Genomic DNA, 14,804 nt, shown 5'->3' with positions numbered 1-14,804 from the left:
CGTGCAAAATATGCACACGTAGTTACATACGTCACTGTTTGCACTCAACGACATTGGCACGTCATTTCCAAGAAACGGAACAAATATCGACCTGCCGAGCAGGAACGACTACCCATGGTCGACCGAACCGACTACCCCGGAGGTGTCCACCCCTGGCCTGCCAAGCGGTCCAGTGTCTGGCCCCCTGAGCTGCCCACTCTCCACCCCTGGCCCGCTGAGCTGTTCAGTGTTCAGTGCCCATCCTTGGCCCGCCGAACTGTCTTCTGTCCACCCTTGGCCCGGCCGAGTTATTCGGTGTTCGCCGTCCACCCCTGGCTCTGTGAGCTGTCCATGATATCCAGTCCAGTGCCCACTCTTGGTCCGGCGAGCTGTCCACTCTTGACCCTGTCTCACTGAGCTGTCCATTCTCGACCCCCTGGCCCGTCGAGCTATCCACCCCCAGCCCACCGAGCTGTCCGGTATCCAATACAGGCCCGCCGAGCTGTCCAGCGTCCACTGCCCCACCCGAGCCCTCCGATATGCCGACCGTCCGGTGTCCATTGCCCATCCCGGGCCCTCCACACTGTCTATGTACTGTTCGCCCCTGGTCCGCAGAGCAGCTGCTCACTATCCACTGTTCACCCCTGACCCGCCGAGTGGTCCCTGTCTACTGTGCACCCCTGGCCCACTGAGCTGTCCAGCGCCCACCCCTGATCCGCCGAGCGTCGTCCAGTGTCCACAGTCCACCCGGCCCTGGCCCGGTCGTCCAGTGTCCACAGTCCACTCGGCCCTGGCCCGCTGAGTGTCCCCCTGGCCCTCCGAGTCATCCACCCCCAATCGTGGTCTAATGGCGCCGGTCCAGCAGTCGTCCACGACCGCTCGTGACTGGGTTCCACTGGTCACGGCATGGGGGTTAATCGATACGCGGCCGGCGTAACAATAGTGGGTCACTGTCAGTGACGCGTCCGGCACCGGACCGCCGCGGCGGCGCTGCTCTGTCGGCGTCGACGCAGGCGTCGCGTGACGGAGCCGACTTCGCGCCGTGACGGCCGAGGGGGACGGCGACGGTCGGCGGCTCCGCCAGTAGTCCGTGAGGATTGTGCGGAACGGCTCGATCTCTTTCTTGCATTCCGTGCACATTCTGTGTCCGTTCCGTGATCATTCCCGGCCACTTCCGTGACTGTTCCGTGACTGTTCTGTGTCAATTTCGTGTCCGTTCCGTTTCGTGTCCGTTCCGTGTCCGTTCCGTGTCCGTTCCGTGTCCGTTCCGTGTCCGTTCCGTGTCCGTTCCGTGTCCGTTTCGTGCCCGTTTCGTGGCATTTCACGTCCGTTCCGTGCCATTTCCGTGCTGTCACGTGCCGGCCTTGCTCCACCAATCGGCGCGACGCTCGGCTATTATGAAAGCAGGTATGTGTGCGTCGTTATTGGGTGTTTTTTTTTTCGATGATTCGGGTGGCCGTAGACAGAGCAAACAAGGCTGGTCACGACAGCGTGTTGAGAATGTCCGAGCCCGCGTGTGTTATGTGCACAGGGGCAAAACAGCAGTCGTGGGTCGTGTCGTGCTGCTGCAGCTGTCTGTCCACTGCCTCGCCGTATATCACCTGTTATTGTAGCATAATGAATAGGAATGCGAATGGGTTTCATGCAAAAATGTGTCAGCACATTCGGATTACGTGTGTAGTTGTGAAAGAATAAAGCTCGTAGAGTGATATTCTGAAATATGAACTAGGCGCAAGTAGGTTCAAAGAACTGTCTGTACATTTGCAAAGCTGATCATTCTCGCTTGATTCTTTATCAAAATGGTTGTCATTATTATGTTAATTCTATTCACGATTATAGCTTTGGCTTACAAATTATTCATTGCATATCTGTTGGCCATAGCTGTAATTATGTAAATTAAAGTCCTAAGATATGCTTTGTGATTTCTCCTCAGAAATTAAACACTCACATAATTGACAATATCGTCATAGGTTTATGATCAATATCTTATTTACCGTCATGCATTGCAATGTTTGTCATGTTTTTGCGATAAACCTGTGAGATATCATAATCATTATGAAGCAACATGAGCGTATAAAACCAAGACCATTCCAGTAAAAGCCATTCAGCAGCAGCAAAAGGACAGCGGAAAATGAATATAAGATGCAATTACTCAATGATTACTCCATGGAAGCCGCCTTCACTCTTTCAGCATGCCGATTTCTGTTTTGACGAAACTTGTTTGGGCAATTTCGCATGTTTTGATGATATGCTGAAGTCGTGCTTGGGCGCATTTTGATCGTAAGCTATATATGCAAAATGCACATTGCACAATATGTACACGCGAATGCAGTATGAGTGTGGGACTAGGTGCATGTGCTAGTAGATCATTTCAAGTTTCAAAGTCATGACCAATAACGGATATGTGTCATATCATTGACGTTGCATCATCTCTGAACGCAGGAAAATCGTCTAGCTGTTGTTCAATTAGCAGTGGATCCTACGCGCGATAACTCATTAGGCAACCCACTTTGACGAACGGCATTATTGGTTTGCCAGATGGCTTGATTTCAAACTTTGATACGCCTACCCAATGTTATGGTAAATGTGAACCATGATGAATGCAGAACCAGTGTGAAGTTACGAACACCTCATTGAATGGTCTAGTCTGTCCGCGTCTCCCTTTTGATGGGTACTATTGACACGGAACTCTGCCAGAAGGTCGATCAGCAGGCCGGTGCTGCACGGCGACGGCTCATCACTAGAGTTTGCCAGACATTGAAATACGGGGCCAATGTAAACACGCTAACGATCGTCGTGCAGATACCGAGGGAGTTAAGTAGCCGCTTTGGAACTTCGCCGGCTGCCAGCACGTCTTAACGGCACACCGCTCGATATCACCAGCTCTGCGGCTGCGTGCAGAGTTCGTCACGGCAACATCGGAATGGTGTGCCAACTAATCGCTTTGACAATGGCATTAATGGGGCCCAGAATCCCTAATACTGTTGAGATTTTGGAATCTAAGACTAAAACGTATCTGAATAGTTTCAGCAATGTACCTACTATCTGCAGTTGTTTAAATATGGTGACTATTAACTTTGTCAATTATGTGAAATGTGAAAAAGATGACAATACCGACAGTACCGACAGTACCGACATAAGGCACTGATAACTATTTGCGACGATTTTTTTGAAACTTTTTAGGAAAGCACATGCTCAACACGTGATTATAGTCTACATCCGTGATAAAAGCGCACCATTACGCGCATTATAATGCATTAGTGGAAAAAGCGAGCCTCATTTGCCATCTTGCTGATGTTTTCCTAATCATTCTTTTCCAGGAACTCGGATTTTCGACATATCGAATAGGCCAATGGGAACGATGGAGGACACTCCTGGATTCAGCATGGACACCCGGGATCCCAACAACCTCAACCTTCACCTTCAGGTGCGAACAGCTCTGCTCTTTGCTCCAGCATGTATTGTAAACACGACGTAGTTGTAAAACAATAAGGTTTGCACCTTCATTGGTGTTCACATAAGCTAACCATAGATTTAGTACCTAGTTCAAATAAGATTTAGGACAAAGCCCTCAAACTTCTCAACAGCAAATGCGTTGCTACAGGAGTTTCACAGCCGTCAAAGAATATATCAGAAAATAAACTTATGTGTAATTTAGTAAATAAGCATGGTGCATCGCTATTTCTGTGCGGAAATTTGTCAACAATCTTATGTTAGACACGTTTCACGAATCTGATTAATAAGCTTTGCAGCGACGTTCATGTCTCGCTAAACATTACAAATGGAGCCATTACCACCAAGAAGTAATAGACCGCGCAGTCCAATGCTGTTCCCACAATGGACTGCCAGAAAAAAAACTGGTTTTCCGTCTAACCACCACTACAGTGTGACCACACACACTCTGCCGCTGTCTGTCATCTGTTCCCGCGTCATGCCCCGTCCAGCACCGACGGCTTCCGGCGTGGTGCTCCAGTTTATGGGGCCACCTTGAACTGGGCGGCGCCGCTCCCTCTCCCCGCTCCCCGCTCCCCTCCGGCGCTCTGACGCCAGTGTTTGGCGCATATCGAGAGCGAGACCGCTCGGCCGGACACGGCACAACAGCGAGCCATAAGCGGCCGGCAGATGGGTGCTGATATTGTCCGACCGGCCGGCGCGGCGGTCAGGAACGCCGCGATCGTATCTGGCTGCGCCCGCCCGGCGCACCATCTCTGTTCATACACCGGGATCACCCGGCTCTCAGCTGTCCGGTCACCCGACCTCACACGTGGTCCATGACCGTCAGCCCCCGCTCACCCGGCCCCACACGTGGCCCGTGACCTTAAGCCGCCCCCACCTAGGTCACCCGGCCCCACACGTGGTCCGTGACCTTCAGCCCCACCCCCACCCCGGTCACCCGGCCCCACACGTGGTCCGTGACCGTCAGGCCCCGGTCACCTGGCCCCACACGTGGCCCGTGACCTTAAGCCGCCCCCACCTAGGTCACCCGGCCCCACACGTGGTCCGTGACCTTCAGCCCCACCCCCACCCCGGTCACCCGGCCCCACACGTGGTCCGTGACCGTCAGGCCCCGGTCACCTGGCCCCGCACGTGGTCCGTGACATTCAGCCGCCCCCACCTAGGTCAACTGGTCCCACACGTGGTCCGTGACCTTCAGCCCCCCCCCCCCACCACCACCACCACCACCCCGGTCACACACAGCTACCTTAGGTAGGTAGGTAGCCTTCCCACCACATTCACCTCTCAGAGACTGAGTCTTTCAGATGGTCTCTCAGATGACCTTCAGATGACCTTTGGCATGAGCTCCACATGACCTTAGATGTATGTCAGGTGGACCTTGGAATAACTTGTAATGTAGTGACCATACATTTAATCTTATGAAGGATGTGAGACGATCTTCATATCAATAGTGGATAGGTAACCTAAAACTTAGTAGGCTTTTGCAAACACATGTATATTGTATAGCCAGCGTACATTGTTTCAGCACACATCATGCACGCATAACACACATGCAATTTTTTGCTCGATTTTATTATTCATCATCACATATATTTTGGTAGGCACAAGCTTAGGCACGTATAACCATGCCATGGATGATATACCATGCCAATACCCGGATAGATTGCCCACACTAATTTGAGGTAATGATTAAGTATTCGGGTTTTGTCAGAGCTTCAATGAACTGCCAGGCAGAGGTGCTGCTTTAGCAAACCGCTTCGTCAAATCAGGGCAAAGATTATGTAAAATAATCGAGGGCACGAGAGCCGCGAAAACACTGAATACCTAATGATAAAAAATAGTGGGGATGAGACTGAGATGTGTGCATTCAAGGAGCTCTCTCAAATCATACAACTGCATGTGTAAGCACAGTAATCAGCATAAGAGGAGCCATTCCCTTTCAATCGTGACTCTCATTTTTTTAGGCTAACCACATGGTAATTATCCACTTTGGGCATTTACCAGCACCTTAGCGTGTCCATCGGCGAGGCCCTGTTGCCATGTGGGTTCGCGGTCCATGCAGTTGTTCACTGGTAGCGTGGATGACTAAATCAACAACCATATAATGATACACAGTGGCTGACGTTATACATGTATATAACTAGCGATGAACAATGGAGGAAATATATTTACTTGAACTGTTTATCTCACAGATTATCTCAATATTTCTCATTGATAGGTGAACCACATGAACAAAAAATGTTGCACGCGTTCTTTGCATTCTATTGAGTGTGTCTGACGAGGCTTGACCCACCGACGACAGGTGCTGTGGGACGACATCATTGCCGAGCCGGAGGGCATTCAGAGCGGCGACTGCACGTGGCGCACCTCCTACAAGTGTTTCTACGGCACCAAGCACTGCTGCTACCGGGTGCTGTCGTTCATCCTTGGCCCGCTCTTAGCCTGCTGCCTCGGCTGCCAGTTCGCCTGCCTAGCCTTCCAGGTGAGATACTCCACGGTTCCCAGCTTCCAGGCGAGATAATCCACGGAGGTTCTGAGGTGAAATAATCCTCGGCTACCAGTCCCCAGGTGAAAAAATCCGTGGCTTCCAGTTCCCAGCTGAGATAATCCACGGCTATAAGTTTCCAGGTGAGATAGTTCTCGGATACCAATTCAAAGGTGAGATAATCCGCGGCTCCCAAGCTTCCAGGTGAGATAACCACCGGAGGTTCTGAGGTGAAATAATCCTCGGCTACCAGTTCCCAGGTGAAAAAATCCGGGGCTACCAGTTCCCAGGTGAGGTAATCCACGGCTACAAGTTTCCAGGTGAGATAGTCCTCAGCTATCAATTCAAAGGTGAGCTAATTGCCGGTTACCATTGCTTCCAGATAAGGCAGTCATCGGCTGGTAGGTGATCTGTGAGATGCTCATGAAGCTGATAGATTATCAGCCGGCTTCCAGTCCCCAGGTGAGATAATCCGCGGCTACTAGTTTCTAGGTGAGATAATCCGTGGCTACCAGCTCTCAGGTGAGATAATCCCCGGCTGGCAGATCATCTGTTTGATAGTCCCGATTGGCTGGCAGAGCACATGTGAGATAATCCTCAGAAGACAGTTTATCTGTGAGATAATCCGGGGCTGCCAGTTCGCGTATCTAGCCCATGTACTAGTAATATGATGCTGTCCTTGGCTGGCATATCATCTGTGAAGCTGTCCTTCCTCTGCCATTACTTTACACTTCTGCAGGTTCTGCCACAACGTATTATACCATCACACCAAGTTCTACAAAGTAGGTATACTTTCTTTTCCAATTTTGATATGAAAATATAGCACTAAAATTCCCATACAAGGACTTCACCTGCTAATTGTGTTTTAACAAAAAATGACAAATTCCAAGGAGACGGGTACATGGCTGCTACACCGCAAATTTACGGCAGGTAAAACCACAATGGTCACTACGGTTCACACAAATGAACGTGCTGGGACAGCAATGGTCCCCCGCTCCCAGCGCAAGCGGGGATAGGGGCTGGTCTGTTCTAGTGGTATTGAGAGGCAGGGGAGGGTCTCACGCCATCGACCGTTCAGCGTCCTGTGACCTCTGTACAGCCAGACGGCTGGCACCGACCCGTAATGAGTCGATCGCCTTTATCGGCCACCTGCCTCGGCGGGCCCCATGTGGCGTGAGCGGAACCGCAGAGGGTACAGGTGACGCCGGCTCTCCATATTCTCAAAGAGTTATAAAACATAAGGAAAAAATACCGGACTTCTTCATTATCTCATGAAATTCCCATCAAAATATGAACAGAAAAGACATCGTCCCCGTCGCCTCAAAGGCGATTTCAACTTCCGATCGCAGCTATCCCTTCACGGCTCAAAACTTCATGCGGCTGAGAAAAAAGGCTGAGTATGCATGCAACAGATTCCTATCTCACATAGCCGTGAGCTTGATTGTACCATGAATTGTACTAATGGAATAGCATGAGCCTGCAGCATAATCATCGTCATCTGAGTTGATGTTTTTTCTTGAGGCCATCATTTAGCTGCCTACGAGTATTTTAGATTTTATTTTTAAGTCAACTTTTCGCCCAGTAAAATGCAATTGCTAGTTGCTTCTGTTGTTGTCAAAAACAGGGTGACAGCCTAGTGTTCGCCACGGGCCGCAAAATCCTAGTCCAGCCCAGCCCAGGCCCATGGGTTCACAGCCCGGCCCAGCCCGAGCCCATTCATGGTAAAAGTGTCAAAGCCCAGCCCGGCCCAGCCCGTCAAAAATGAATGGGTTAAAAATTATTGACACCGCACAGGTACCCAAAGGTAGCAAAGAAACAATATTTTGCGAGCCGCATACACAATGCACATTGCGTGCGTGCTTTATCCCTCGCGGGCCCGGGGGGGGGCGTTTTTCGCCCCCCCTGGCGAATATTTGCGATAGCTGCCGAACGCTTAGGGATAGGAAAGCAAAACTTTCAGTACCTTTTCTCCTATCAATTTGACATCTTCTGAAGTAAAAAATTTGGACCTAGCCCCCTTGATGACGTCACAAGGTCCATTTTTCTAGACCCCTGCACGGCAAACTTCGGCGTCACAGACGCAAACTTCAAATAGCTGCTAAAAATAGAGTTTTAGAGATAAAGACAAATTACGAGCACGGTTGTGTAGCGTTTGACCTAGAGAAAAATAGAAAAATAGTTTTGGTGACCTGAGGTCAGAGGTCAGGTCAACGACCCCGAAATGTGGTTTTAGTTTTTCGCAAATAACTTCGACAAAAATGGTCCTAGAGCTACGGCAGTGGTACCATCGCATTCGCCTTGTCAAGCCGCGTCGAATGATATATATTTTGTTCGGAAAAGGTCAAATTTTATGCTGACCTCATGTGACCTCGAATGACCTCTGGTTGACCTTGACACATGAAAGGTCGTTTATGATGGATTTGTATCCGCTGATCACGAATCTGGCATCTATTTTCCTCTCAGCCTTCATTTAGAGCTTCCGGATGGCAAAGTTGTCTTATTTATTATAACTAACTTGAATTAGTGAAATAGCCTCTAGCAGGGATACTCTTCTGTAACCTTCACCTTTGAGCAGCCTTGTATCGTAAGATGAACCACAAATAGGGAACTGATAAGCCTCAAAACATTTCAAAACATCTTGGAAGTTAGCACGCAAGATGTGCGAAAAAGTGCCAAGTTTGAGGTCAATTTTGAGCGTGACCTTGACCTTGACCTTTGATTTTGAGCACAGTTTCGGAATCCTCAGATTCTCTTCTTTTGTTTGACACCCAATTTTGCCGGTTTGATGCAGCCTGCCGTCCTCTAGAAGGCTTACTTTGAGATCACTACACATGTGCCGGTTTTTGTCTTTGACCTTGACCTCTGACCTTGAAAATTGACCTGAGGTCAAAAATTTTAGGTGCTTTAGAATCGTCTCGTAAGGACCTTTCGTTTGGTATCGCTTTTGTTTCCGTAGCTCCCTTATTTACGGAATTAGACAGGGGGGGGGGGGCGAAAAACGCCCCCCCGAGCTGCGGTGGTTGGGATTACCCCCCGGGCCCGGCCGGGTTATTGACTCGTTTTTGAGTCTTGCACAGTAATAAGCTATGTAGTTATAGTTTTTGTCTCAGTTGTGAGCCCCTGACTCCACTTAACAGTTCATGGCCCAGCCCATCCACAGCCCATCGATCTTTCATATTTGAGGGCCCAGCCCAGCCCGTAGCCCAGCCCAGCCCATGGTCCATTGGGCTGGCCCGGCCCATGGCGAACACTGGTCAGCAGCCGCAACCAGTTGAGGTCAATTTTGTGGGAGAGGCCGTGACCGGCTTTGATACATCGGGCACGTTGCACGTTGGTATAAAAAAATCTGACACGGGGAGCCCGAGCCCGAATAACCTGGAATTGCGCGATCGGACGTTAAAGGGAGATAATGACCTTTTTCCACAAAATCTGAGTTAGGACCATTTTCTGACAAAACACAACAAGTTATAATGTAAATTAAAACCATTTTGCTCAATTCGGTACCTTGCCGCAAATATCTCAACTTGAAGTCACGTTAGCGCGAAGCGCTGAAAATGACCGTTGAATAAGTACTTACATCACTTTTTGGTACTTGCATGTAATTTTGTAAAATGAGCGTATTCCTTACATTTGCTCTTCATCACATCTAGTTAGTTAATGGTCGTCTATAGTGCCTTCAAAAGATGTTCATGGTTTGGGGGTGGTTTATGTCTAAATTTACGCAACTATTTTTCCTGTTCATCATCTGACGCCATATGCTGCTATTTTAGTAGCAACGACTCAATTTTCAATCGGTCCCGCCGACTGCACAATAAAAGAAGATAGATACAACACTTTTGCGGCATCACTGAAAAACTTATGCAGTACTGTTACCAGTATAACGCCTTTTGGGGCGACTAACGGAGCGAGCGAGAGGGTGGGCCTTGCACGTGCGAAATTGCGAGGGGGTACCTCCAACTGACTTGTGCACGGCACCCTACTAGCTGGTCTCTAGCGATGTGCCAAATTTGGGCACAATCGGCCCAGCCGTTCTCGAGATCTGGAAGCGGCACCCTGCACGTGCGCACGTGCAAAATGGGTCCCAACTGACTTATGCACGGCACCCTACTAACCGGTCCCTAACCGTGTACCAAATTTGAGCGCAATCGGTCCAGCCGTTCCCGAGATCTGGAAACGACCCCTGCACGTGCGCACGTGCAGCAGCACCCCAACTCTGGCACATGTATATGCAGTGCCTGGTGGGTGCCTACCTACATGCCACCTTTCAGTGCAATCAGCCAAGTAGTTACCGAGATATTGCAAAAATTACAAAACTGACACCTCTTCGTTTTGCACGTGGCACGTGCATAAGGGGTCACCAACATGCATCGGGAATAGTCCAATACTTGGTAAAAGGAATGAAGCTACCCTACAAAAATTACCGCGTGTAAATCGGTCAAGTGGTTGCTGAGATATAAGCCTCGCAAAAGCGTGACCACGGCCGGCCGGCCGGCCGGCCGCTCATACTCAGAAATTTCCGTTAATCTAAGGAAAGACTACGCTCGCTTCGCTCGCTCCGTAATCAAAATTCTCATAACACTGTTCGACAAACCTGAAGTCTTTTTGAAATAAATATGCTTGTATTTTTCGCTTCAGGCTCTGACGCCAAAATAATGAATTTCGTAGTCGCAATCGCAAGATTTGGCTGCGTTTCTGGCGCATGCCGTTCATTTGTGGCGCAAAATAATCCTATTACCTACTTGGAAACAAAGAAGAGTAGGCACTATGTACCCCCGAATTAGAATCTAATTAATTCTAAACCGAATTAACTCTAATTCAAATTAGAATCCTTACAACCAAGCAACGACAAGGCGATAACATAAACAAAAACCCAAGCGTCGCTGTTTGAAACAAAAGCACCATATACTGCGACTTTTTTATAGAGAAGGACAACGCATTTCGGTGGGTGTTACAAGTACTGCAAGTACTGCTTCTTTTTTGCAAAAATAAAAACCTTTTTCACATACGAAAATGTGCTACGAAATTTTCATATTTTATAGAAACTACAGTAGAAATAGTATAGATGTCGAGTAATTTTTATTTAAGAAAAAAGAAAGCTCATTATCTCCCTTTAAGGATCTGGGCCTACACAACAAGATCTGCGTAGCGTAGGCTCCGGCTATCCGTCCATTCAAACGGTATTTCAGCTTTTTTAATCGGTGTTCTGGCACCCTTTCTTAACTTTGTTGCAGAGTCAGTTAAAGGGGGGCCTTAGCACGGCTCTAAATCCTTGAAGTGCTGCGTACGTCCAATGTTACTGGCAAGTCTTTATATAGCAGGTTGGAAATGAAATAGCACTTTACCCAGAAGACAACCGCCTAGTTTCATGCTAAATTCCATGAGAAATAATCACGTGTAATTGTCCGACTTTCAATTTCTTTTCCGCCGTACAACATGCAGCCAGACATGGTCATAGAACATCTTTTAGGCCGATCCTTATCTTGTAATGAGCAATACCCCTCTATTTTCTCACTGCCACACCCTTTTTCTCACGAAATTAGTGATAACTCAACATTACAATCACTCAATGCATAATAACTGACTCGTTGTGACGTCTTTAGGCCGCTAAATAGCTGCAATATAGCATTTGCCTATTGACTTGATCATGTAACGCCACTGAGCCACGCTCCTGTCAGCGTGCTACTGAAATTGGTTGTCGAGCCGCACCCACGGAAAATCCGGCGGCCGGCCACCGTCCGACGACCCAGCGGGCCGATTTACGAGGTCGAGCCGACGGTGAACGGGACGTACGCAGTTGCCCCGCTCGGCGGCGCGGCGGCCAGTCGTTGGCCGACGCACCTTTTCCGCCTCGTCTGGGCGCCGGATAGAGCGAGGGTGAGAGGGAGAGAGGGGTGCTCGGGGCGCTGCTGGACGTGGGGAGGGAGCGGAGGGTGGAGATAGAGTGTGGAGAGTAGTGACGGACTGCGCGAGGGGAGATCGCGGTGCTCACAGCAGGAACACCAGGGTCATGCTGGTGCACCGGCCGCCTCCGGCTTCCACACCCTCATGAGTGAATATCCGGGCTTATAGCGGCGATCGTTCTGGAGCATTGCCGGAAATTGGCTCAGCGTAGCCTGGGGCTGGTACAAAGTGACCTCTCTTGAACAGATTGGTCTGTTGACCACTGCACCTGGCACGATGGGCATGATTGCAGGGATCAAAACACGCCTCAAAATACAATCAAATTGACTATGATGATTAGGATTGCAATGAATACTTATATGAAAAGTTCACATAATTTATAGTAGTAGAAATGGAAAAGACCTTGACTATAAGGCACCGTCAAAATTATTTCCATTTAATTGTAAACGTCATGGCAAAATTACCTCATCCTACCCGGCATCGGCATGATGTAGTTAATGAAATAAATCTGACGAAAGTTATCTTGTCTGCCTAACATGGCTTCGGTGTTTTAGCAGGATTACTAACGATTAATCATAAAAAGCTGATCATTAAAATCAAGCGGCATTCATATTCAGCATATAAATGAGATCAAAAGTCCAAAGGTAATAAGTGAGCTGCCTTTGCTGGAAAAGTTAATCATGAAAATAATTTAGATGTTCATTATATGTACCAGAAAAAGAATACTTACCTTGCGCCATAATCAAGGCCTATGGCAAACTCATCTTTTTCTAGACCACGTTTCTGGATGTAGATACTCCTTCATCCGTGTAGCAATGGTGAATATATAGCTTACATGTACAGTCTGTCTTAGAAGTACCGCGCAAAGAAACGGTGGAGCCATCAAGCCTGACCGAGGAAGGGCCTGCTAAATTTGAGTCACCGAAGCAATTGACATTCTCGTCCATTCCAGGTCAATTGGTTCGGTGACTTTCAAATTAAAGCAGGCCCTTCCTCGGTTAGGCTTGATGGATCCACCGTCACTTTGCGTGGTACTTTTAAGAAAGACTGTACAATGTACATATATGCATAATTCATATGCTACTTATTTGTGTCACATGATTCAAATATAATCTCTATCAGATTCGACCTTCAAGTACATCAATTCACCACAGAACGACTTTTGTAATAATTTGCTGTTCAAAGTTAATATACCAGGATAAGGAAGGAGACGGTGAAGCTATAGGTATCCCCTCCCCCCTTTCTCCACCCGATCGCAACTATGACTGACACCCACCCTCCGTTTTTCCGCAGCACATCTGGTGCAACACTCCGTGCTTGCGACAGTGCAAGATCAACTGCAACTTCGTGCGCGCAGTCAACCGCGTGTGCATGCAGGCCACACTGGCGCCCTGTTTCGACGTCTGCGGCATGATGTTCCAGCGAATTCGAGTGCGCCATGGCCCTCTGCCCTCCGAAGATCCGAAAGAGGAGGACCTCTTTGTCGTGTGAACGCCGCGAAGGCGCATAACACGTCGTGCAGCATCGGATGCCCGCCACTCTATCCAGGGTGGGGTAAAGAGAGAGAGGGAGGGCGCCCGGAGAGAGAGAAAGAAAGAGAGAGAGAGAGAGAGAGAGAGAGAGAGAGAGAGAGAGAGAGAGAGAGAGAGAGAGAGAGCGAGAGGGGGGAGGGAGGGAAGAGAGCGCCCAGTAGTAAGTCATGTGACCCTGTATGCGGAACTTCTTTCCGCACATCGACGGGTCGCTGCACAGTGCACACATAGGTATCTGCACCTTATCATAGCTAGCACTTTTAAAAATGGTATGTCAACTGCCAGAACGACGTATCAATGCGGATAGATAGGTGGTGCTAGCGCATTTACGCCATCGCTTGTTTAATCACACGGTTATGGGAATGCGATTGAATATTGACTATCATGTTTTTATTCGTCGGAAGAGTGCTTAATCTGTGCTTAATGATATGCGTATTGCGTAGGTGCGTACAGCCAGTATGTGTGAAGCGTGAGCGAGGAGTGGAAAGTGAAGGACAGCTTTACAAGCATGACGATTTTTGCGTTACTTGGGCTTAAATGATGTGACGGCAATACGAAAATGCAAGCTCTGTGTGTCCGCATGACGTTTACTGATGATTATTAGCCCACATTGTCATAGTATATCATAAATAAGTAGCCTTTCCGGTATCACTTAATGTTTTAGCTCCTTGCGCTGTGGATGAGCTTAACGTTTTATCGTATTCGCGGCCATATGATAAGGAGGACCATGAAATGTTAAGGGGCCAGATCCATTATGATCAGCAGCAAGCGAGTACAATGCATGGCAAGGTTAAGGCATTTATGGTGAAGTAGCTGCTTCTAATGTGTTTTTTTGCACACGATTGCTCTTTGTTGTTTTATTTGATACTACCGCGAACAAATACTATCTTTGCAGTCTATTTTGGCATTCATAATGTGTGTTTCATGCAACCTTACAGGCTGCTATTGTTCATTGCCATACACATATGAACGCAAATGGTAGATCATTGCAGCTTGCACATACTGTAGAAAGCCATCAGAATCAGGTAGAGAATGTTTAATAGCTTGCATCGTTTTGAAAGGCAAGATACATCTGATGCACAGGAAACGAGCATTCGTACGGATGAAATTTAAAAAAAAGTTGACGGCCTAGGCCTGAACAGATATTGCGCGTTGACGCGCTCTATAAACGTGTTTCCATAGAATTATTTATTTGATAGTCATTTCGCATGAAATATAAGGCACAATACATGCCTCTCTATACATATTTGTCTCTCCATAATATCGACTGTACATTATAGCAATGCTTAATGCCTGCGTTTTCGAAGTGTCAGTAGTCTGAAATAACCTCTTCCTCATAACAATGCCACGCCAATTATAGTTTGCTACATTTTTTATTTAACCCTCGCACGACCAGGCCATTTCTCATAACACGAACGACCAGGGGGGGGTTGTTACGACCCCCCCCCCTG

General features: G+C 48.3%; 1 protein-coding gene across 1 annotated transcript; it reads left to right on the top strand.

The window, feature by feature from the left end:
- Positions 1–1,312: 1,312 nt before the first annotated feature.
- On the top strand, positions 1,313–14,597 carry LOC122381966 (caveolin-3-like). Its single transcript, XM_043366761.1, has 4 exons — positions 1,313–1,386; positions 3,300–3,406; positions 5,738–5,917; positions 13,115–14,597. The coding sequence occupies exons 1-4, from the start codon at positions 1,377–1,379 to the stop codon at positions 13,310–13,312; spliced, it is 495 nt and encodes a 164-aa protein (XP_043222696.1). The 5' UTR covers positions 1,313–1,376; the 3' UTR covers positions 13,313–14,597.
- The last annotated feature ends 207 nt before the right edge of the window (positions 14,598–14,804 follow it).

This window comes from Amphibalanus amphitrite, unplaced genomic scaffold (genome assembly GCF_019059575.1).
Source record: "Amphibalanus amphitrite isolate SeventyFive unplaced genomic scaffold, NRLGWU_Aamphi_draft 000131F_arrow, whole genome shotgun sequence".
Lineage (NCBI taxonomy): Eukaryota > Metazoa > Arthropoda > Thecostraca > Balanomorpha > Balanidae > Amphibalanus > Amphibalanus amphitrite.
Note: the sequence above shows the minus strand (reverse complement) of the source record. Positions and strands in the feature narration are given on the sequence as shown.